At 47.0% G+C, this 24,697-nt stretch overlaps 1 protein-coding gene and 1 non-coding gene across 2 annotated transcripts in view; one reads left to right on the forward strand and one right to left on the reverse strand.

The window, feature by feature from the left end:
- CCDC149 (coiled-coil domain containing 149) overlaps positions 1 to 23,918 on the reverse strand; it is a 96,920-nt gene extending 73,002 nt beyond the window's left edge. Inside the window, 1 exon segment of the mRNA XM_022566616.2 lies at positions 23,708 to 23,918. Coding sequence (XP_022422324.2) covers positions 23,708 to 23,755 — 48 coding nt within the window. The 5' untranslated portion in view covers positions 23,756 to 23,918.
- On the forward strand, positions 1,473 to 1,545 carry TRNAQ-CUG (transfer RNA glutamine (anticodon CUG)). Its single transcript has one exon. It is a non-coding gene; the product is annotated as a tRNA-Gln (tRNA).
- Positions 23,919 to 24,697: the final 779 nt, after the last annotated feature.

Consider the following 24,697-nt stretch of genomic DNA (forward strand, 5'->3'; position numbering starts at 1 on the left):
GAACAGGAAAATGCAGCACTTTTTGGTCACTCGGGTGAGACCAAGGGATACACACTGGGTTCTCCTTAGGCCTCCATTTTTGCTCTACAGTTAAGGTATAATTCAGCTTGTCAAGTTCATGTGTAGTGTACAGACCAGGGATACTTGCACTCTTCTCTCCGCCGGAAAAGGAGGGTTTGTTTTCAGGAGAGGGGAGGGAGAAAGCAAATTAGCATCTTTTTGAATGTCTTCTATGTGCTAGACACTGTTAGGAGTAATAATAATGAGAAGACGACCTTTATTTGATTGTAAGAGTAAGTGGGGCAGCCACTATTTAGTGAACATTACTATTTTCCAAATTGTGCCAAATGCTCTATTTGAAACATCCTATTTAACCCTGCGAAATAGGTTGTTTGATTAGCCCCATTTTGAGCTGAGGACACTGAAGCTCTCAGCGAGGTCAATTTATCCTTCATCATGAAGGTAATAAGTAGCCGAGCAGACCGTTCTCTGCATGTATCTGTTCGGATCCTTCGGTTGTAGGCAACAGTAACTCACACTCTCTCACAGGAACATGTTGGAAGGATACTGGAACTCACAGAATCGGCAGGAAGACAGAGAAGTAGACCTAGAAACAGGTAGGCACTGAGGTGACTCCGGAGGCAGGACCAGGAACCACCAGGTCTCAGTGCAAGAAAGCTTGGGTTAGAGGCTACTGAATGGGGTAGAGATGAACTCCGTCATGTTTCAGATTCCTTGTCTCTCTGCTCAAGTGTTTCTCCAACTGGCCTAATGCTGATCACGTGCCATCCTTTGCCTGGGGGACAGGACACCCAGACTGTATCCCTCCAACCTGTCCCTCCAGATTATACCCAGTGGTAATACCATCCAAATTGGGGTGCTGTTGAGAAAGACAAATGAATGCTGGGAAGTGAGAAAACAGCAAATGTTCACCACGATAACCTAGTGTTGGGCTGCTCCCCGCAGGCCCATAAGACCAAAGAAAGAACCCGGAGTCAGCAACAGAGACATCAGTGGTTTAATGGATGCAGGAGCTCACACATCTGAAGCAAGGTCCTGGAGCGACACCCTGTGCGCAGCAGCTGGCAGGCAGGACTTGGCGGCAGGCTTCGCTCCGAGGGGGAAGGGGGAGATTGCCAGTTACAGGGGGAACTGATGTCAGGTTGGCTCATCGGTTACCAGGGAAACCAGCAAAGAAGCACATCCCTCACCACTCCTTTGATAAGAACAATCACTAGCTGGGACCTGGGGCAAGTGTGTAGGAAGGTCAGTCCTATGAGGAGGGTGTAGGTGAAGCAGGCACTGGTTGGGCAGGGGATGCACAGAGAGCAAGAGAACAGCCATCTTGAGTGGCCTGACCATACGCCTAGGTAGATCCATCCTATTGAGCTTATTTCTCAACCTTGCTAAGGTTCCTCTTCCAGTGCTTCATGAATAAAGGGTGGAAAAGAAATGGTGGGCATTTAGGGAGGTCCCTGGTGGCCCAGTGGTTAGGACTCGGCACTCTGACTGCCGAGGGCCCGGGTTCAATTCCTGGTCAGGGAACTAAGATCCTACAAGCCTCGTGGCGAGCAAAAAAAAAAAAAAAAAATGGTGAGCATTTAAAAGCAAGTTTTAGTTGAACTAACCTCTGAGCCTCTACTCATCATACACAGAAACAGATATACAGTGGTGAAGTTTACATGGCTCCAGTGGGGTATATAAACCTACCAACTGGAGAAAGGAAAAAAAAGAACACACCACCAAGCACAATGGGTAATCAATGAAACATGAATGGAATAAACTTGGTAAAATAATGCCCAGTTTTTGGCATGTATACTAGATATCATGAAATGTTTTCATTATCCTCTCAAAAACAGATCTCTTTTGAATTGCATTTCAATTATATTTTTAAAGCAGAGCTTATAGCTCATTTGTCGATGTTAATTCATGCCCACGTGCAAACACCTGAAGGTAGCCTTGTGCTTCTCAAGAACCCAAACCCACTGTTTTCACCACTGAGTGGCTTTTATCTACCCATTTACTGTTATCTGCAATAAAGCAAGTCATAATTGCTACAAGGAAGATCATAATAATTAAAGGACTATCTGACATACTACATTACTATTTGGATGGCTTTACAACCAGATAACGGCTGAGAGAGATGAAGGTAGCCTGGGCGTCAGGGAGGGGACCTCTCCGCCAAGTGACCCTCTCTGTCAAACAATGACTCATGGTCCTTGGCGGCTTTTACTGATGGGATCAGGCTAGCTCTCATTAACTGCTGTGAGAACATGGCTTGCTAATCCAGAAAGGCTTCTCAGCGTGACGATAAACACATGTGGCTGAAGGGTTCATGTTCAGGAATAATTTAGAAACTTCTCAACAGCACACTCACTCTTTCCTCCCCTGGTCCCCCTCTGCTTTCTACTGTTACTTTCCTCTTCCTACCCTACCCTCTCTCCCCCATTCAGGGATACCTCCTCCCCCATCCACTAAGTAGCGCTAGGTAACCAGTATTCAACAATCAACAGACCTGCTCCAACCTCAAAAAGCTACTCCCTCCATTCCTGGAACCCATACCCTGTGCTGCTCAGTGATCGCTAGCTGGGACCATCATTTGTCTGCCCACCTGTCTAGTCCAGGTACCAGTCCCTTTGAAAACCATAACTGGGTCCTGCCACTCTTCTTTAAAAATATCTCCATTAAGGAGAGTGGCAGACAAGAGCCCTTCAATGTCTGGCTGAAATCCAATTCCCTGACTTTTCCCGCCCACTATGTTTCTATCAAGGCCCACTTACTGCTACCCCAAACTCGCTCTCCCTAACCTCTCTCTTTTCTTGTCAGCTCCTGGACCCAGCTCACAAGTCCCTGACTGGGAAGCCCTCTGCCATCCCCAGGCAGAGTAAGAGCTGGCGGCCACATGGCATTCTGGGTACACCTTGATTAGAGTATCAGACGCTGCATCACTGTCACCTGCCCACCCACCTGCCTCCCCACAGACTGAGGTCTCTTTGCAGCCAGAGTCCAACTCATTCACCTTTGCATCTCCAGAGCCAAGCACAGCTCCTGACCCAGAGTGAATACCCACACAATATCTGAGAAATAAATGAATTTCAGTTTCCATGAAGCTGAAAAATATTTATATACATATTATCTATAAATTTATTTATAGATATTTATAATATATATTTTTAGCAAGATAGCCATCAATTTTTGTTAAGCTTAAATCTTTAAATTCCATTTTAGCACCACGTTTGGGGGAAAAATGTCCAGTTTTATATAAACTCGATGTGTATGGAGAGGGCACAGGATAGCTCCTATAGAATTATCAAAATGGTGTTTGTATTTAACCTCATTTTTATCACTTCAAATGAGCACTTCCCTACATCATCTGGGCATATACTCCATTCACCACCTTTATTGTTTGAAGTCTTGCAGAATCACTGCTCTAGATAGAATATAGGACTGTGACCTGCAGATACACGTGTGTATACTTATAACTCCACCGGACCAAGTTTGGGCATCTACAGCGTACATGCCATTTGGGGCCTACCATACGCTGATGTCCACTTGGCTGAAGTCCTCCAGCTGCGGCGATCCCAGCCACGCACCGCTAACCCGCTGGTGCCTTCGTGTGAGTCTTTCCTGTCCATGCCTATCTCCTGTCTCCAATTGTACAGCTCCCTGAGTAGTCCACAGCCTTCTTCTAAATCTGCATTGGCTTCTGTGATTTTTAGATAACGTTTCAGCAATTTCAAGTTTGTAACCTAATGATTCTAATGCTCTTCTCTAAGAAGACTTTTTCTTTTTCTTTTTTTTATGATTTACCTTTCTCGGAGTCACCATGGCAGTTTCCCCTCTCTGGTATTACTTTCGACAGGCAAACTTTGATTATTTGAATGCCCCAGGGGATGTGCTGAAATTTAAGTTAAGTGAGATTTCAGGTAATTGGAAGAGTTTATAATGTGAACCACTGTAGCTGGGGGGTATGTGAAATTCACAGACAGTCTTGGTTAACTGCAGTTTTGAGTAAGAAGGTTTGCCTGAATATCTATTTCAATCCTGTCACTCCTGTTATTTCTCCTTTCCTCCCTCTGCCCATCTTCTCACTCTCCAAAGAGTGTATTCTTATTCTTTTCAGGCCGATAAAGATGAGAAAAAAGCAAGGGAAGGAGATTGGGTTTCCTTATAGTTGGCCGTACGTGGGCTAGGAAACCCCTTCCCATTTGCTGAAGAGAGCATATGTTTTTAAAAATCATCCCTTGCCTGGCGTGAATTTGCTCTCTCCCCTGCCCTAGGCTGATCCGACCTTGCCTTGGGCAGAGATGCTGAGGGTGGAGCGTGCAACTCTGGTTCGTTTCAGAGACTGGGTGTTCAGGATGGAGCACAAAAACTACCTGTGCATCTGAGGCTCTCCCTTTTCCATCAGGTTGCCAAGAGCCTGGGATATGCTGCATGAAGGTGACAGCCCACGTCACCAACCCCCACATATGCAATGACCCATTATAACATATAACGGTCACATATGGAATGTAATGATAGATTCGCTGGTTATGTCATTATATGATAATAATTCGATTCAGTTGCAGAGGGCTCCCCCTGTGGGCTGGGTGGCAGCAAAAAGCCAGCAAAGCATGGACAACATTTCGGTCAAACGGCCTTTCAAAGCTGTAAAAATGCTGTGGCTCTACTTCCCCTTGTCTCAAAAAAGAAATCATAAAAAACCCTAACATTCTCCAATACGGTGCCACCTTGTATATCTATCAGCTCTTAACCTCTCAGCTCTGCCCCGAAACACCAGGAGCAGAGGGACCCGTGGCCATGTCTTCACTTTATAGATGAGGTGCTGAGAGGAGTATGTGGTGGCATTTGCAGAACCAGAATTGATTCCTGGACCATCCTTTAGCAAGAGGGAATTCGGGAGATACAGAGACAAAGGAGCCATTAATAGAAGCAACGTGACACGTGGGATTTAGAGCTGAAATGTGGGTTTCACTGCCATCACCTACCACTGGGCCATGGGAAGCCCCGCACCCACTCTGCACTTCAGTTTCCTCTTTTATAAATGGTGATATCAATAACCACCATCATTTATGGAAGCTACTCAGTGCCCAAAGATGATTCATCATTTCACATATATAAATCATTAATCCTTATCACAACTCCAAAAGGTAGATGTCATTACCCCCTTCTACACCTACAGAACCTGAGGCTCTAAGAGGTTAAAAAAAAAGGCGTGCAGCCTGTAAGTGACAAAGGTGGGATTTGAACACAAGTCTGCCCCATGTCCTTTCTGTTGCGGTGCACTGCCTCTCTCACAGAAGAGTCTAAGGATTTTATAAGGCAATGCATGTTAAAAAAAAAAAAAAAGCACTCAATAAGGTCTAAAGGCATCTATCTTATTATCACAGTATCAAAAGAATCAAGAGAACTGTGTCTGCCCTATTCAAAGAAAGAAAACAATCTCCATTCCTAAGTTTGTCAGCAGACCTTGCCTCTCTGAAAAATATTATCTCCCTGCTGGGATGAATAGTTCCATAAGAGGGCCAGAGTACTCAAGATGAAGAGTCAACTCAAGACGGTGCGTTCTGTGGGACTATTCCCTGGCTCCCTTCTCTCTGATACTTGAGTCAGGTGCAGATGCTCTAAAGCAAGGAGGTGTTCCATCCCCGTCTGCCCCAGAAGGCAGTCATCTGCAAACTAGAGATCTTGAAATCAGCCATGCAAATCCATCACCATTTTAATTATCCAAGTAAATAGAGCTCTTACCACCATCTGCCAAGATTTCAACCAGTCGTGTTCATTAAGCTCCCCCAGCAGTTTTTTTCTGGATGAGAACCATAGAGTCATTGCTAAAGGGCCACTTGGGCCCAAATTTCCGCCTACAGGATGAAGGTGTCCCCAGCTGAAGCATGTGTCTCGGAGCTGTTTTTTCCCCTCTCTACACCTTGCTCACATTTTTCTGAAAGCCGTTAATTTGCTCCTTCAAAGTAACTTCATCTTTGTCGTTCTTACTTCCTTTCCACCAACTCCAGGCAGTACTGATTAGTGAGAAATTTTCCTCCACAAGAACTGTCAGCTCAGAACTCAGCCCCACAGCAAAAAGTGAGTTGGAGCTTCATTCTGGAACACGGATGGGTGTGCAATCCTGGTGATTCGAATCACCAGAGATTTCAGAGGCCAGACTAAATTGTAAATGCTTCTTAAGGCGGGGACTCTGTCCAGGTCTGTTTCTCTGGCTGATAACTGTGCAAATGAGCTGATTATGTTAGTGGAAGGCTCCCGTGGGCGACCCGAGTTAATTATGGCTTTCAGGGAAGATGGCGAAATCCTCACTAGCTACAAATCACCAGTGGACCACGAGGCAGTATTGGGTATAATTGTACTTGCTTTCCTTGACAGTCAGTTGGTCCACCAACACCACTACCTCTGTCATCACCGTTCCTCAGGATAGCATTTAAATGACAATAAAGTGATTACTCTTCTCCTAGTACAGAATTAAGACCTGACACTCAAAATATTCCTTGGAGAAGGACGCACAGACATCACTGATGCAGGTAATGTCCGAGTTTGGGCATTTCTCTTTCACTAAAGAAAATTCAGTGCTAATCACAGCATCACCACAGACAGCAGCAACAAATTGCTAAATATATGATCGGGCTGACCGCTCCAAAAGGCGACGACATTTCAGAGGCAGAGAGAGCTAAAAGTATATGGAGGACAGCAGATATGCTGAGGAAGACCCTGAGCTTGAGACCCAGATATGACCATGCAAGCGTCAGTCAAACACAGAGGGCAGACCCTCCTCTATCAGTGACGGTGTACCAGGCACTTTACACACATTAGCTCATTCGTCCTCACCATGAGACCCTACAAGGTAGGTACTACTATGATCCCCTATATACATATAAAGTGCTGGTCAGTAAGATGGAAGCAGAAGCGTCCTTTGGGACTTCTGGGAAGTTTCCTTAAGGGAGGGGTCCCCAACCCCTGTACCGGTCCGCACCTGTTAGGAACCGGACTGCAGAGCAGGAGGTGAGCGGTGGGCGAGCAAGCGAAGCTTCATCTGCTGCTACCCATCCTCCCCCCAACCCTGTCCGTGGAAAAACTGTCTTCCACGAAACCAGTCCCTGGTGCCAAAAGCGTTGGGGACTGCTGCCTTAAGGGGAGAGGTACACTCTTGCACGTCTTCCTCATCCTGAAATATATGGTCCACAAGATAGAAAACCTCACTCTTGGAATGGAGCAGTAGAGCAGAGAAATGGAAGGTGCCTGGATCCCTGACAAAACAGTGAGCTGCCATATCAGCCCAAACTGTCCACCTCCAAATTTATTGTACGTGTGTGTATGGCTGTTAGCATAACTGAGGCAATCTTGGGCCCTTAAAGTTTCTCCTGTCCTTTTGCTGACCCTACCCAGGGCTGTACTGTGCAGTAAGTCAATTTAATACAAAGTCATCGAGGGCTTTGTATTGATAGTTAATAGATATTGTTTAATAATCATTAGGACCAGGTGGCCTCTATGCTCTGTTAGTCCCCACACAATGATGAAGACCTTCCCTGACGTATTCCTTGTGCCCACGAGACTAGTTGCTCATTCATGAATCTTGACTTAGAAATGCACGTCCTGTTTCCCAGCACCTAACCCAATACCCCTTTAACTATAAAATTGTCCCCATGGCCCCTACGCAGTGCAGGTGCAACTGTGAATGCTTCCAGATCATTGTCCCCTAACCCATCCCACCCTGTGAGTAAATTACCCTATAATAAACTGATCCATTGACTGTATGGAGCTGTTTGCCTCATTTCTTTTTTTTTGGTCTCCAGATGCCTTCTCAATTCAGTGGGCACTTTTTGTTCCCTCTGACCTTCAACAATGTGAGTGAGAACTACAGATAATTCTATCTTATTTAAACCACTGTTATTTCTATTACATTAAAATTAATCCTAAATAATATACTGATATGCCAAACAACTGATACTGAGGAAATTTCAGAAGGAAATTAATAAAACAATCCCATTTGCAATCTCATCAAAACTAATAAAATAGCTGGGAATAAATCTAAATAAGGAGGTAAAAAAGCCTGTACTTGGAAACCTGTAAGACACTGATGAAAGAAATTGAAGACAACACAAATGGATGGAAAGATAGACTATGTTCATGGATTGGAAGAATTAACACTGTTAAAATGACTATACTACCCAAAGCAATCTACAGATTCAATGTAAGCCCTACCAAAATACTAATGGCATTTTTCACAGAACTAGGATAATTCTAAAATTTGTATGGAAACACAAAAGACCCTGAATAGCCAAAACAATCTTGAGAAAGAACAAAGGTGATTTCAAACTATAGTACAAAGCTACATCATCAAAACTATATGGTACTGGCACAAAAACAGACACATAGGTCAATGGAACAGAACAGACAGCCCAGAAATGAACCCACACTTATATGGGCAGTTAATCTATAATAAAGGAGGCAAGAATTTACAATGGAGAAAAGACGGCCTGTTCAATAAATGGTGTTGGGGAAACTGGACAACTACATGCAAAAGAATCAAACTGGACTACTTCCTCTCACCATATGCAAAATAAATTCAAAATGGATTAAAGACTTAAGTATAAGACCTGAAACCACAACACTTCTAGAAGAAAACATAGGCAGTACTCACTCTTGGAATGGAGTGATAGAGTAGAGAGACAGAAGGTGCCTGGATCCCTGACAAATGGTGAGCCCCCATATCACATATCTATATTTTCCAAATCTGGCGTGGAGGGGTGCAGTGAACTCAGATTACTTGGATATTTAAAGTTACATCCACCACGACTCAAGGTTTTATCATCTCTAGGCATCAATAATACCTTCAGCCACTCAGTTTCCTTCCCCAACCTTTCCTCGTTCACAGATTCAGGCCATCAAGGGCAGGGACTCGCTGCTGCGATGAGGACACTCTGTGATGGGGGTGAACAGGCAGGGGTGGAAGGCTGGAGTCCCTCGCTTCCACGGAGCCAGTGCTTGGACAGGGCTGGGTCACCTGGCACACCTGCCTTCCACCCACAGCACAGAGGTGGTGTCCTGCCCGTCCTTCGGGATGTGGTTACGACTGCAGGTCTCCTGACACCACTTTTGCTCAACTTCCAACTGCAATTGAAGTCATGGCAGGAGTCTGGAACCAGACCCAAAAAGCCTCTTTTTCAGCTCAGGTTTTTAGGTTTAGAGCTAGGTCAGCTGACGTGAGTGTACAGAGGGTCTGAACCCAAGGCTCCCAGAGGGAAAACCTTCTAACCTTCAAGTTTAAAAGCCTAGCTCCACACACTTGCTTCTTTTTGAGTGACCATAAAAAAGGACTCTGAATTTCTGAATATTTCATAAACACCCTGAATTTCCATCTCTTCATCTATAAAGACACTACCCCCGCTCATGCTAACTGGTAAAGTAGTTATAAGACATTGATTAAGGAATACAGAGGAGGGTGACAACATCGTGTTGCATTTTGCACCCCAACTTTTAGCAAAGTGCCTGGGACATAGTTAATCCTCTTAAATATCAGTGGAGGGAAGGCAAGTGTAAGGAATTATTTTTATTTGTTACGGCTCATGATGAGAAGATGGCCATAGGGACCAAAAAAAAAAATAATCGCACAATTTCTCTGCATGAGAGTCAACCGTGGGTGGCAAATAACCTTGGAGCAAACTTAAATTCTAGTCCAGAACAGAGTTAAAGGCTGGCATCTGTTCAGACACACTATAGTACAGGTCAGTCCAATACAGAAAGTAGCTCTTTATAACCAAATGATTTCCCACCTGCAGCTTCTGCCTGACTCTTTTCAAGCAATATACCTGATAGAATAAAATTCCAGTTTGGAAGAAAGGAAGGAAAAGAAGGGAAGGTGGGAGGGAGAGTGGGAAACTAAGCAAAGTTCACTCCATTCCAAGAGTGAGGTTGACTTCTAATAAATTCATAAATCCCTTAGAGCTTATTAAAAGGAGATTTGACTTAACTACCTTTAAAAGATCACAATCTATATTTTGAGAGTCAGAAGGCCTGTAAGATCAAATGGAGATAAGGGGACTTGGGGGAGAAAAAGAGATAAGAATATTGTTCTGACAAAAAAAAAAAAAAAAAAAAGATGTCCTTGTTTTAATTCAGCAGTTTTTCAATTCAAGTATTAGCTGAGAATCCAGTGGGGTTGTCATCTCTTTTACGTTTGTTCATTACATGCATCACATTGTTCTGGGCACAGTGGGCAATTAAAAAAATGAATCTACCCATCCTGCGTTGAGTAACTCCAGGCTGGAGGCAAGACGTACATAAATAATTCCAATGTGAGGCAACCCGGGAGACGCTGGTCACAGAGGTGTCTCTAGACGCTTGGGATTGCAGAAGGCAAGAGACCTTTCCATTGGGGGTCAAGGTGGTCATGACGAAGCCTTGAAAGAAGAGTGAGGAGAAGTGAGAGAACAAGAGTTGCTGGCAGAGGGCACAGCCTGAGCAAAGGCCAGGTGCATGGAAACACAGGCTTCCAGCAAAGACCCCCAAAGTGGTTCTGTTTGCCAGGAATACGCGACATGTGAAAAGGAGAAACGCAAAATAAGGCTGGAATGTTTGGTTTGGATGAAAGTAAGAAAGGCCTTAAATGACAGTGGAGTCCGAGCCAAAGGCAGAGCCAATAGGGCCGTGGAGGGCTTTGAGCGAGGAAGGTCAGGATCACGGTCCTGCTTCCAGACCCTTGACCAGGCAGGGATGGACTGGAAGGAAAGGCAGAAAGAGATGCAGGAGACTGGGAGGCTGATGAGGAGGCACCTGCAAGAATCCAGGGTGGGGAGCTGACTGCTGGTTCTTTGTGAGCAAGTGCTGGGTCTCGGGCACCGAAATCGGCTGAATACGAGGCTTATTCAAAACCCCAACAAAGGAGGAAGGTAAAGTGGTCAGCTGGAGGCTGGACTGAGGGAGAGTGAGAAGGGTGCAAAGTCACAAGGTGAATAAGGTGAGCGCAGAAGAGGCCATGGGATGGAAGTTGCCCAGGAATTGATCGAGCAGTCTGCAAACACATTAGAAGGTCTGGCAAAGCTGGAGACCGTTGGGAAAGCAGAAAAGGTTACAGATTGACCCTGACAGCATTCACCAGTCTGGAGCAAATTAAAAAGCAAATTGGAACTGGCTTAAATAAAAGGGAGTCCCATCGCTGCCACCTCCAATATCTCCTTGGTCGTGGGGTCTACAGATGGCAGAGCAAGCAGGTACTTCAATCTGCACTTCATCAATATGAATTTTCAATGGCATCATGTTGACAGCGGCAGCTGACACATCACCTCCCTCGGCTGAACCATCCCTGAAGCCCTGGGAAGCCTCTTCCTAAAGCCCAGGCAAGGACAGGACCACCCCCTCAGCTGTAGAGGGTGGGGGACTTTAAAACACACTTTCACGTACATCATCTCACTTTATCGTCATCTTAGATGAGAGACACAAGGCAGGTATTGTTATCTTCATTGTACAAAGTCCAGAGAAACTGAGGTCTGGACAAGTAAGGTGATTTGCCCAAGACCGTGTAGCTATGTTGTGGTGGAGCTTGATGACTTACATAACCCACTGCTGCCCGGGACACCCGGAAGCTGCCCAGGATACCAGGCATCTGCCAGGCCATGTGGACACTCATCCTCCTTCACAGCCATGGTCAGCCCGGGGAGACGTTGGAAGTGGGGCACACTGGCAGGTGAGTAGGGCTGGCTTCAAAGAGAATGTTGAAAATGGCGAGGTGAACCGTTTTTCCTCCCCTGTTTCCTTCTCTTCATTCCTCCCCTCCTTCCCTTCCTTTCTCCCACAAGTGCCTGCCAAGGATCATGTGCCAGGCACTGTGCTAGACATTGGTGACCACCCACCCCTCTGAAGGTCCCTCATCCTCAGGAACCCCAGTTGCCATACCTGCTCACAAAGCCCCACACTGGCTTCCGAACTGAAATATACCATCCACTTCCCAATCTCTTGAGACCCACAAGAGGTAGGAAACCCAAGTGGAGGCTATGACATTTGAGCTGGGCTGTAAAGTGTGAGTAGGAGATCATCTTTGGACATAAGCAAAGGCTTAGAGATGTCTCAGGGTATGGAACGATCTGGTAACAGGAATTCTATAGAGCGTGAGGGAGGCGGTAGCATAAGGGGTACAGAGGAGTTACTGAAGATGAGGAGAGAGCAGGCCCTTGGAGGCCACCTGAGGAATGGCTTTCACTCTGCGGGCCCTGGAAAGCCATCGGGGGCTTTAGGCAAAGGAGTGGTAAATCATTTCAGCGCTTGGAATGACAACTCAAGTAACTGCAGGGAATAAAGAAGCTCTTAGAGGGTCTTTATGCAGATATTCTGGGAAGAGTGGATGAGAACCTGGGCCATGGTGGGATAGTAGGAAAGGTGACACAGAGCCCTTATTAAGGACTTGTACCAAAGCAGAAAATATGGGTCTTTGTAGATAATAGATGGGTGTGGGGTAAGTTGGGAAGAAGAATCAAGGCAGATTCCACAGTGATGTCATTCATCGATATGGGATAGAAGAAGGGAAGAGAGATGGGAAGGGCTGAAGGCAGAGGGAGGGTAAATTCAGTTCAGGGCATGCCGAGTGTGAGGTGCCTGGGGGACACATCCAGTAGCCCTGCGGAGGGATGCAAAGCCCAGTGTGTAGGGGGAGAACAGTGGAGCGTCAGAGGCTGCACAGCCAGGTGTCAAGTGGTAGAGGACTGAAGAAAGACCGCTGTATGTGGCAAGTAGGAGGCTGGTCTCGGGTGGCCTTGGCAAGAGCATTTTCAGGAGTAAACATGGGGTGGAAGGCAGGCTCAGGTGGGTTGAGAGTGGATGAGGACAAGGGCACAGAGGGACAGGTGCAGGTACAGGGGGCCTCCTGGGTCCTGCTCGGCCCTCATCCCCAAGCAACTTCTCCCTGTTCAAAGCGTACAGTCATGCCCTTTGAGTTGCCTCTAGAATGAAGGCCACTCAGGACCCCAGCACTCTCTAGACAGCTAACCGGGCATTCAAGGTCAGCCTAAGTCATCAGCTGACGCCCCACTGTGTGTCTCCAGTCAGAGAAGCACATCTGGGGTTTCCCAAACAAGCCCTGTATTTTGCCATCTCTGCACTTTTGCTATCTCCATTCCTTCTGCCTAGAACACCTTTCCTTTACACTTCCACTTGCAGAAATCCTGCCTAACCTTCCTGGCCCAAGTGCTACCGTCATCAAGAACCTTCCTCAATCCCCCAATCCAAATGAACTTCCCTGCAAAGCACAAGGCTATGCACACAACATAGTTGTGTGCAACACAACACAACACAACATAGTTGACCTTCTTCTTTGCTATCCACCTGTCCCACTGAAATACCTCCGGGCTGTGTTTCATTCTTCTTTCATGCCAACCGACCAACCTATCACAGGGATGGATCCGTCCTGACATCACCGACCCCCCACCTGTGTGTCTGTCACTATTAAACTATAGGTGGGCAGGCACGTCCAAGATTCTCTTCCCATAAATGAGAATGTGAAATCAAAGTTGAGGCCCTGCAAATGGGCCAGAACTAGGTCATTTGGGGGATGTTCTCTCAGTATCCTCACTCAGGTCCTGCACCTCTTGAGTCATAGCACGAAGCCTCATCATTCTAGAACTCCTGTCTCCTATCCCAACACAGGTGGTCATGGTCCCTCCTCTTAGGGGCTCACTAATTTGTGTAGGAGTTAAGATCCACACACAGAGAAGGTCCTTTCCTTCCTCAGGGAGCATGTAAATTCTACATGAGTGGTTTGTAAGCTACACTCCATAAGGCAACAGGATGAAGAGCTCACTTCAAGCTTGGGTGGTCATGGATGATTTTATGAAGGATGTTGGTGTCTATTCCATCTTGAAGGACTGGTAAAGGCTGTGGTCAGGGAAGAAGTGGAAGGCCCACCCAGGTGAGGTCAGGATAATAAAGTAGAAGCCAGAATGCAGAACAGATCAGTTTGGCTGGAACCACCAATTTATGAGGGAAAATGAGGCGTAAGGCTAGAAAGATAGGCCAGCTTGGGGCAGGCCTTGAATACCCAGTAATGGGGAGCAACTGAAGGCTTCTGAGTAAGAGGTCCTGGTGAAGTATCTTTTTTAAGGTAATTTAATAGGCTAGTCATATAGAAGGTATATTGGCTTGAAGAAGATATGATATTTTGAACAAACTTAAGATGTTCATTACAATAAAAATGCCATAAGGTAATGGAAACAGAGTAGCCTAGAAGAAGTGAAATGAAAATGAGAAGACTTCAAAATAAAAAATCTGCCAAAGATTTGTGTTCCTTGGGGACCAGGTGTCCCCTACCACCGGTGCCCTTTTACCTGAAGGACCAGAAAGAGGTGCAGACTCTCAACTAAGCAAAGTCCTCTGCCAGGAGGCACCCAAAGCCCCGCTATGGTTTTGTTGGTGGAAAACCAGGCAGTGGGTAAGAAACATTGCTCACTCTGGTCATTTTCATTCAGGGACTAGCCAAAGTCCTCTTCTTATCTTCAGCCAATGTATTTTATTCAATGTGAAAGTCACTAAATTAATTTTTTTAACATGATAAGAGTAGCAATTGTCAATTTTAGAAGCACATATGCGAATTTCCCTGCACAGGAGAGAACATGAATCCCATTACTTAAAAATAGCAGTTGTGCTCACTTTCCCCCACATGCTAATTTTAATAAACTTACTCTAAAATTAGCCTGCCACTATGAGGATAGCTGCTCATCAAAAATGTTCCCAGGAAGCACTAAGCTTGCCTCGCAAGAGTTCAAGTGCTCCTAGGAAACTCTGAACGATGCGGAGCTCTAAGCAGAACTTGTCCTCTTCTCACCAGACTCAGTCACCCCCAACCCTCTGTCAGACCCATCACCACCACTCTCCAGCCACACTTCGAGGGTCATCTTGGACTCATGCTATTGCATCTTCCCGATCCAATTGGCTATGAAATCCTGTATGGGTCTTCCTTTAAAATCTGTCTCATAGCCATCCCTTTTTCTCTCCCTCCACTGATGCCATAACTCCTTATCACTTCATTTATTCAAATATTCAAGCATTCACATATTCTACACTCACTGAGTACCTACAAAGGGCAAGGTACAGTGTGAAGTGTTAAGGTCACAAATTAATAACATATGGTCCCTACCCTCAAGGAGTTCAAGATCTTTTGGGCCCAGTGGAGAGAGAGACAAGTCAAGGGTTTATCAAAGAACCATATGATAAGCGGTATGACCTAGGTGCAATAGAGGTAATTGGGAATATTGATGGTGACAGAGAAGAGACTAGATTACTGGTAGCTCATCTTCACTTGTCTTTCCCTGACTCCTGGGAGAGCTACCAAATTTGTCTTTATATTCCCGCTGCCTGGCACAGTGCCTTGTGAATGACAAAGGCTCGGTGATTACTGAGTTCAGTGGAAATGAATCTTTCCCAAGTATTTTCATCAACTTACACTCTAGCTAAAAAAACTTTCAGAGGCTATTACCAGCTACATTAGAGTACACCCTTCTGTCTTGCTTTTGAAGTTGTTCACCATCTGGTCTACCCTGGCTATCCAACCTCCATTTCTGCTATACCTCAACCCACTAGTTTCAGGCTTTATCTGGAGCATTTCCTCAAAGGCCAACCACCAGTCCAGTGCTCAGGCCTGCTTCCTGTCACCACCACCATGCTCTCTTCAGCCAAAGCGGAGGGACCCAGTTCTACTTCTTCTAAGAAGCTTTTCCCCACTTCTTCAGCTTCACCAACTGCCTATATATGTATCTAAGATATATTGTTCATTATTTTGCACTGTTTTTTCATTTAATATTATGAATGTGAATAATGCTTTGAAATATTAAATGGTACTCTATTTACCTTGCCTCAAATTCCTATAACTCCTACCCTGTTTCTCTCCACATGTCCCTCTCCCTTTTATTTTTTATTTATTTATTTATTTTTAAAATAAATTTATTTATTTTACTTTTGGCTGCATTGGGCCTTCGTTGCTGCGCGCGGGCTTTCTCTAGTTGCAGAGTGCGGGGGCTACCCTTCATTGCGGTGTGCAGGCTTCTCATTGCAGTGGCTTCTCTTGTTGCAGAGCACAGGCTCTAGGCACATGGGCTTCAGTAGTTGTGGCACGCAGACTCAGCAGTTGTGGCTCGCGGGCTCTAGAGCACAGGCTCAGTAGTTGTGGTGCACAGGCTTAGTTGCTCCATGGCATGTGGGATCTTCCCGGACCAGGGCTCAAACCTGTGTCCCCTGCATTGGCGGGTGGATTCTTAACCACTGCGCCACCAGGGAAGCCCCCCTCTCCCTTTTAAAAGCCAGGCATTTTGCCTTCTCCAAGGAAGAGAGTGCTCAGCAGAACGCTGGTAGCAAAGTGACTGGCTCTTCAGTTTTGAAGGCCTTGTCCTTCACCAGAAGATACCAGGGCAAAGAAGAGTCTCCCCACAACTCCCTCCCCCATGACTCTCCAAAAGACTAGAAAAGATCTCCAAATTTGAGGAAAAGGCAGACAGAGTGCAAGGAAAGAGAGACTGCTTATCATTGAATGTCTAAGAATGAACACTTATCAGCCTGGTGTCAGGAGAGTGGAGTAAGGACAGTGGGACTGAGATGTAGGGGCCGTGGCTAGTTGTGACAGAAACCTGATGAGTTGGGGAATCAGAGAGGTAAAGAGTAAAGCTCTCTGTAGCGATGACTGTCTTCAATATCCATTCCGCCCCTTTTTAAAGACTTAAGTTTACTGAGGTATAATTTACATAGAGAAAAAAATCACCCTTTTGAGGTGTACAGATCTATGGATTTTAACAAACTTATGCAATCATGTAGCCATCAACTCAATCGAGGCATAGATTATGTCCATCACTCTAAAAAGCTCCCTCGTATTCCCCTGCAGTCAATCTGTTCACTCACTCCAGGCTCTGGCAACCACTGATTGGTTTTTCTGTCCTTTTCGTTGTGCCTTTTCAAGAATTTCATATAAGTGGACTCTTACAGTCGGTGCATTTGAGTCTCTGCCTTCTTTCACTTGACATGTTTCTGCATGCATCAGTAGTCTGTTCCATGTCAATGCTAAGCAGGATTCTATGATGTGGATGTAGCAACTTATCCACGTGCCAGTTAGTGGACACTGTTGTGTTTCCAGTTTTCAGCAATTATAAATAAAACTGCTATAAACATTCACATACAGGATTTTGTGTGGACACGTGTCTTCATTTCTCTTGGGTCAACACCTATGAGTAGGATTGCTGGGCTGTTGGGTTTAGTGTAGGTCTGACTTTATGAGAACTTGTAAAACTGTTTTCAAAAGTGGTTGTACCATTTTTTATTCCTCTAGCAACGTAGGAGACTTCCAGTCACTCTGCATCCTCATCAGCACTTGGTTTTCCCATTTTTTCTTTCTGTGTCTGTTTTTCCATTCTAACAGATGCGTTGTGGCATCTTATTGCGGCTTTAACTTACATTTTCCTGATGGCTGACGATGCTGCGTATCTGTTCATGTGCTTATTTACCACCTGAATCTCTTCTTTAGTGCAGTGTCTATTTAACTCTTTTGCCCATTTTTAAAATTAGATTGTTTTCTTACTATTGTGTTATGAGAGTTCTTTGTATATTCTGGATATAAGATATGTGTTCTGCACAAAATTTCTCATCTGTGGCTTGTCTTTTCATTTTTTTTTAACAGAGTCTTTCAAAGAGCAGACATTTTTTATTTTGATAAAGTCCAATTTATCCTTTTTTTCCTTTTATAAGTTTGTGTTTTTCCTGTCCTGTATACCTTTCTAACTTTTTAATAGAACCCTCCCAAATTTAAGTCGGGCATACCCAGCTTAAGATGACATTTCCTAGCCTCCCTTGCAGCTACATGTGGCCATGTGACTACACTCAGACAAATGGGATGCGAGAGGTGATGCATATAGCTCTCTAGTCATCCCTAACTAAAGAAAAGCCCTTTGCCCTGGACTTCCCCTTTCTCTCTTTCCCCTTTCCATGGGCTGGGACAAAACACTGCAACAACCTAGCTTTAACTATACAGTTGAGGACCATGCCCTAAGAAACAGTAGAGAAACAAGATGGGAGAAACCTGGGTTCTTAAATGACTCATGGAGCAGGGCTGCTCTCCCAGCCTGGACCACCACACCATGACACGAAAGAGACCTAAATATCTACCTCACTGAAACCACTATATTTTGGGAGTAGGTATCTTTGTTAAGTGGCTTAGACTTTACCCTAAAAAATATACCCTTCTTTCTTAGGAAGTAAAAAATAATCCCCAATTCCCCGGACCCAGCCTGGTGTGGTGTGGTGTGTCTATGCGGAAAATTGCACCACGGTTTCTCAAAGTTTCCCTCAGCTCAGGAGTGATTCAGAGACAGCAGAACACGACTGAATTCCCCCACCTTGGGCAAGGGAGCAAAGCCCCCCATGCCCAGAGTAGTGAAGTAGCAGTAGATCACCTTGTTCTCCATTCACCCAAAGTAGCATGGGTCTGGTACAGACACCAAAGGGCCAGAAGAGGGGAACAAGGGCAGACACAACAGTGACTGACAGTGACCAATGACCAGATGCTAGACTGAAATGAGGAGAGTGTGGCTAAACAAAAATAGCCCAGACCAGCTGTGTGCCCCCTACCCCATCACCCCTGCCAGTGGCTGAGTACTACTTACCACCCCTAGAACTCAAATACAAGTTCAGGCAGAGGTGTGATTCCAATCCAGATTACGATCCCCCCCCAACCCCGCCCGCCTTACAATGGGAGTTTGTAATCAAAATTAAGGTGTTATAGCAAAATAAAGTTTTCAGTTTGTGAACACCTGAGTCTGTGCCCTGAGCTCCACCCTCACTGTACTAATGTTTGCTGAACATTTACTGCTTGCCAGGAAGACAGCAAAACACGAACGAGCATGATTTCACTGGATCCTCACAATTAGAACACCTACGAGTAGGTGCTTTATGATCCTGTTTAAAGATGAGAAAAATGAGGCTCGGAGGAGTTGCGTGGCACGGTGATTCTCTCAACACCCATTCCCCTTCTTCTGGCAATTTTTCTCACCCCCCTGACCCACTCTCAGTCCCTGTGGCCTGGGCAGGGCCCCGTGCACAACTGCAGGCCTGAGACAGGTCACTCTGCTCCTGAGTAACTTCTTCCAGGGCAGGTGAGGGATCTAAGTGGGTGCAAAGGGAGTGGTTCCTGGGGTTCTATGGGGTCTCCTGCAAAAGGGTTTCTGTCTTCCCCTCTGGACTTGAGCTTGAGAGGGTGGGAGGCTGAGACTGAAGTCAGGCCCCAAGCAGAGCCTAAGATGGAGAGAAAGCATCTGTTTGAGCACTGAATCCAGCTGTGCCCCACGCCACCCCTATCTTGGAATGATTAGTCACGGCAGCTGTGTTAGTTTGCTGGAGGCTGCTGTAACAAACTGCACAAACTGGGTGGCTTGAAACAATAGAAATTAATTTCTGATAGTCCTGGAGGTCAGAGGCTCAAAATCAAAGTGTCGATAGGGCCAGGAGCCCTAATAAGACTCTAGGGGAAGACCCTTCCTTGCCTCCTCCTAGCTTCTGGTAGCTGCCAGCAATCTTTGGCTTTCCTTGGCTTGTGGTAGCATAGCTCCAATCTCTGCCTCTGTCATCACCCGGCCTTCCTTCCTCTGTGTCTTCACATCGTCTTCCCTTTGTGCACCTCTGCGGCCAAATTTCCCTCTTCTTATAAGGACACTGGTCATTGGATTAGGAACCCACTCAAATGACCTCATCTTGAGAACATCTGCAAGATTCTGTTTCCAAATAGGGTCATATTCACAGGGATTGGGGGAAGGACGTTAGGACTTGAATATATCTTTTCGGGGACACCATTCAACCCACAATATCAGCTGATAAATTCCCTTTGAGCTGAACCTGCTTGGGTTGGGTTTTGCACCGAGAAAGCAGTACAGCCAAGACTTCCTCTCAGTTCTCAGTCAACAAACAAGACCCAAAGCTGCGCCCTTATCCACAGGCTCAGACCGCAAGCCTGTTCAGCTTCCCTCCCCAAATGTCAGCGGCTCTACTTCGGGCAGAGGCCCAGGCTTAACCATCTTCTATATCTGCCTCCTGGTCACTCACTGCATACAGCATGCTCACGGAGTACGGGACTGATTGCTATCTAATTAATTCACCAAAGTTCAAACAGTGAAACTGAATTAGTCATGGTTTATCACAGGGCAGCAGGCTGAGAGATGACCAGGATGTTTATCTTAGAAATAAAGTTATGGATTGTCTGCACGACTGCATTTCAAGATTTCCCCCTGATTTGAAAGATCACCTCAGGTGGTGATGAGAAGAATGCTTCCCCCTCCCCAGACATTTAATTTCCAGAATAGAACAGAAGCCACACTCCTTTTACACGCATGGCCGTGTTTACTTCACGACCTGAGAGAAGGCTGTCATTTCAGCTTGTTATGCTAAAAATGTGAAAATAAAACTGATCTCTATAGGATCATTTAAATGAAAACTGCTTCCTAGAGGCAAGCCGAGGAAGCAAACTGATTGAAAGAGAGCACAGGGCTCTGGGCAGGAAGGGCCATGGAGTGTGGACCCAGGGTGGGAGGTAGAACCGGGGACTTCTGTAGAAACAGACTGGAGCCCATTTGACCCAGGTCACATGTGTGGTGATGCCTTCCCCAGTTCCTTCCACTGGCTTCCAAAGTCACTTTCAAACGCCACTAGCCACGGACCATTCTCTTCCTTGAATCCTACTTGCCTAGGGCCAACACGATTTCTCCACGCCCACGGAAGCCCAGGCAACTGAACTTGAGTGTGCGGCGGAATCCCCTGGTGAGCTCCCTTTGCAACAAAAGCAGATTTGGGGCTACACCCCCAGGCATTTTCATGAAGTAAGGGAATTCGTTTCCTGTGGTTGCCACAGCAAATCACTACAAATTGGGCGGCTTGTAACACAGAAATGTATTCTCTCACAGTTGTGGAGGCCAGAAGTCCAAAATCAAGGTGTCAGCAGGATTGGTTCCTTCCGGAGGCTCTGAGGGAGAATCTATTCCAAGCCTCTCCCAGCTTCTGGTGGCTGCTGGCAGCCCTTGGCATCCCTTGGCTGTCGCTGCCCATCTCCAGTTTCTGCCTCTTCACGTGGACTTCCTCTCTGTGTGTCTCTGCTTCCCCATAGGCTTCTCCCTTGTATCTCTGTGTCTCCAATCTACCTCTACTTTCTCATAAGAACACTAATCATTAGATTTAGGGCCCATCCTAAATCCAGGATGATCTCATTTTGAGTTCCTTAGCTTGATTATATCTGCAAAGACCCTGTTTCCAAATAAGGGCTTATTATAGCTACTGGGACGTTAGGACTTAGATGTATCCATGGGGGGAAGAACACAATTCAGTGCACTACTGTGGATTTGGGGAGAGACCCAGAAACTTGTATTTTTTCCCCCAAATGCCAAGTGACTCTTTTTACTCTTTGCTCCCAAAATGACTCTGATGATCTGTAAATCGTCCTCTGAGCAACGATGATCCAGTTGCTGAGGATTCAAAGATGAATAAGACATAGACCCCTCCTTTGAGAATCTACTGTCTAGGGGAAGATACACACAGATGAACTGGTGATTAAGATACAAAGTGTGGCCTAATGATCCCAAGCTCTGGAGTCAGGCACCAGGGTTCAAGTTCTGCCCCCTCCAGATGTGAGGCTCTGAGCGAGTTCCTTAGCATGTTTGGGCCACAGTTTCCTTATCTGTAAAATAAGAAATAATTCCTACCTTATACCATTGTGAGTATGAGGCTGTGTAAATGTTAAATATGAAGGATGGACTTGAGGAATGGCCGTTAGCTCTTGTGAAGGTGGGAAGCGCCTTGCATTCATTTTCACACCCCACAGCCCCGAGCTGTGTGCCCTCTGCATCCTAAGCTTTAATGAATGTCTGAAGGCAAGACAGCATTACTCTGGAGACACAGAGCTGGGATAGGCAGGACAACTACGGAAAGACCCATATCCGGATCTTGACTTATTCTACAAGCATTTTTTGAGCACCTGCTGTGTATGAAGCTCAGCGTGTAGGCACCTGGGACAAAGCCAAATAAAATACACAGCCTAGTGGGGAGACCATTAGACTGCAATACTGTGTGGTCAGGGCAAGACAGAGGCACCCTCAGTCCAGGGACAGCCATGCCAATAAAAACTTCCTTCTTTGGTTTCCCATCCTTCCCAGTCCACCCTTTAGGATTCTCTTAGTGTTTATGGTGTGACTCTCCTTCCACACTATACCATATGCTTCAGGAGTTCTTTGAGGGCAGAAGGGGTCATCTGTCTTCTTGGCCATTGTATCCCAAATACCGGGCAATGTACCTGACTCCTAATAGGCATTCGACAAGAATTTGCTGGAGTAGTGAACATTCTGCTATTTCAGAGCCCAGCACTGGACTTCCATGAAGAACCACCTCCAGCCTCCTTGACCGCTGGGTATGATTCTTGACGAGCCAAGAGAAAAGATCCCCAGAGGATCTGTCCCTTAACATAAAGCCTGACAGAGGAGATGGGGACAGGCTGCACGACAACATATCATAACACTGTCCAGTTATTACATACAGATCAAGAGGGAACAAACTGAACTTGGGGAGAAGCTATGACAGTCCATTCCTCTTCAGAAATACAACGCTTTGCATACACTGGACATTAAGTACTGTTATCAGACTGACCTGGAGGCCCAGGAAATGGTGAAAGGAGAAAGACGGTACAACGTTTCCCTTCCAGCACCCAACGTGGGAAGGAAGCCAGCAAACCATTACACCCTGCATTGTGCGTATAGAAGTAAGAAAACGGAGGCCCAGGCTGGCCTTGGGGGCGGGGATGGTTCTCAGGAGGGAGAGAATGGAGAATTTCCGGGGCGTGGTCGGCACAGCTGGGTAAGTGGCTAACGCCATCACAAAAGGTGGTAAGTCAGGAAGAACAATTTACCTGTGAGAGAGAGACACCAGCACTCTCTCTCACCTGGAGAAGTCAGGCAGCCCCTCCCAGGCCAAACCATTCTTAGGGTGGGCTGAAGAGAGAATAGCATAGGAGTCCAAAAGCCGACCCCAGGGGTGTTTCTGACAAAATCGCTGGGCCAGGGGGCGGGGGTGGGGGGGAAGGCACGGTATTCTCTGCTTCCACAAATCGAATGACTTCTGCACCAGTGTTTCACTCCTTTGATAAACGGCGCGCCACCTTACTTACACACAGAAGGCCCACGGTAAACGTGTTGACTTAATTGAATAACTGAATGAACGAAGGCTACGGAGGACCCTATGGAACTCCCCTCCCCCACAAAGCTCCGCTGCAGGTGATTCCACCTGGCCCGGCCGTGGCCCCAGAACCCGGATTTCCCCCTGGCACCACCTTTCCGCTTCAGCACTGGGCGTCCAATCGCTTGGCTCCAAAACAGCGGCAACCGAGAAGGCAGGTGGGGCTTGGCTCCCACTCCCGGATCCCCGCGCTCCTCTCGCCAATCCAGTGCCCAGCCCTGCCCGGAGGGAAGGCCCCTCCCCAAAGGCTGGCACCAGCTGGCCTGGAATAAAGTGGCGCCCGGGCAGACCGCAAAGGGCGGGAGGAACGGCGCACCTGGGGGGGCGCGTGAGAGCAGCCAGCCGAGACCGCGGGGTGCGCGTCCCCCGCGAGTCCCCGCCCGGCTCGGCCACCCGGGGGGCGCGGGCTCGGGGCTGGGGACCGCTCGGCCCGGCCCATCCCGCCCGGCCGGCGCCTCGGCCTCACCTCGCTCACCAGCCCCTGCCAGTCGCTCTCGGTCCGGTCGCCGTTCATGGCCTCCTCCTCCAGGCACGGGCCGGCCTCATGGACGCCACCCTCCTCCTCTGCGGCCTCCTCCTCCCGCCGCGCCGCCGCCGTCGCCTCCTCCACCCGGGCCCCGCGCGGCCCCGAGAGGGCCCGGCGCCTCCGAGCCGCCGCGCCGCCGCCTCCTGCGGCTGCCCGCGCTGTTGACTCAACGTCAGCCTCCGCGGGAGGAAGGGGAGGAGGAGCCGCGGTCGGTGCCGGGCCGCAGCCGCCGCCGAGCCGGCCTAGGACCGCGCCACGAAGCCCCCGGGCCCCGCGCAGCCCCCGGACACCGCGCTCGTGGCGGCCGAGGTCCTGACCGCAGGATTACTGCTCTCCCGGCGGGAGGCGGCTCGGCGTCCCCCACCAGAAGTAAATCCCCAAATCCAGCCATTCCCTGACCACTATCACGGCTCTCACCATTAGAATGTAAGCCCCACCTGGGCAGAGGGTTGCTTCCCTCTCGGATGAATGTTGGGTACAGGGACTGGCACACAGTAGGTGCCCTAAAAATATTTGTTGAACCTATGGATGAATGAACCACATGTTCTTACATATTTAACATGGTTTTTTAAGCTACTGACGTTTATTTCTATTTCTTAAATTATCAGCTGTCATAAATAAAAACATTGAAAATAAAACGATCGTGAATTCTAAATAGGACCGAAAGCTCTGAGTGTGATGCTTAACATGGGTCAAGAGAGGTGTTGAAGACATATTAGCATCAAACTGAGACTTTCTCCTAAGAGGAAGGGCTAAAAGGGAATTACATTACAGAGGACAGGGGAATCTTCACACATGAGTCAATATTATTCAAGGTGGTTTTCCCCAGCCACCTAAAATCCTGTCCTGAACCACTACCAGTAGTGAGCTTTCCATACTTGTAGAAGCGCTGCCTGTAGAGATGAGCATGTAGGTTGAGAAGTTGTGAAC

This window comes from Delphinapterus leucas, chromosome 5 (genome assembly GCF_059928025.1).
Source record: "Delphinapterus leucas isolate spDelLeu-1000000601 "Yukka" chromosome 5, BTC_Dleu_Yukka2, whole genome shotgun sequence".
Lineage (NCBI taxonomy): Eukaryota > Metazoa > Chordata > Mammalia > Artiodactyla > Monodontidae > Delphinapterus > Delphinapterus leucas.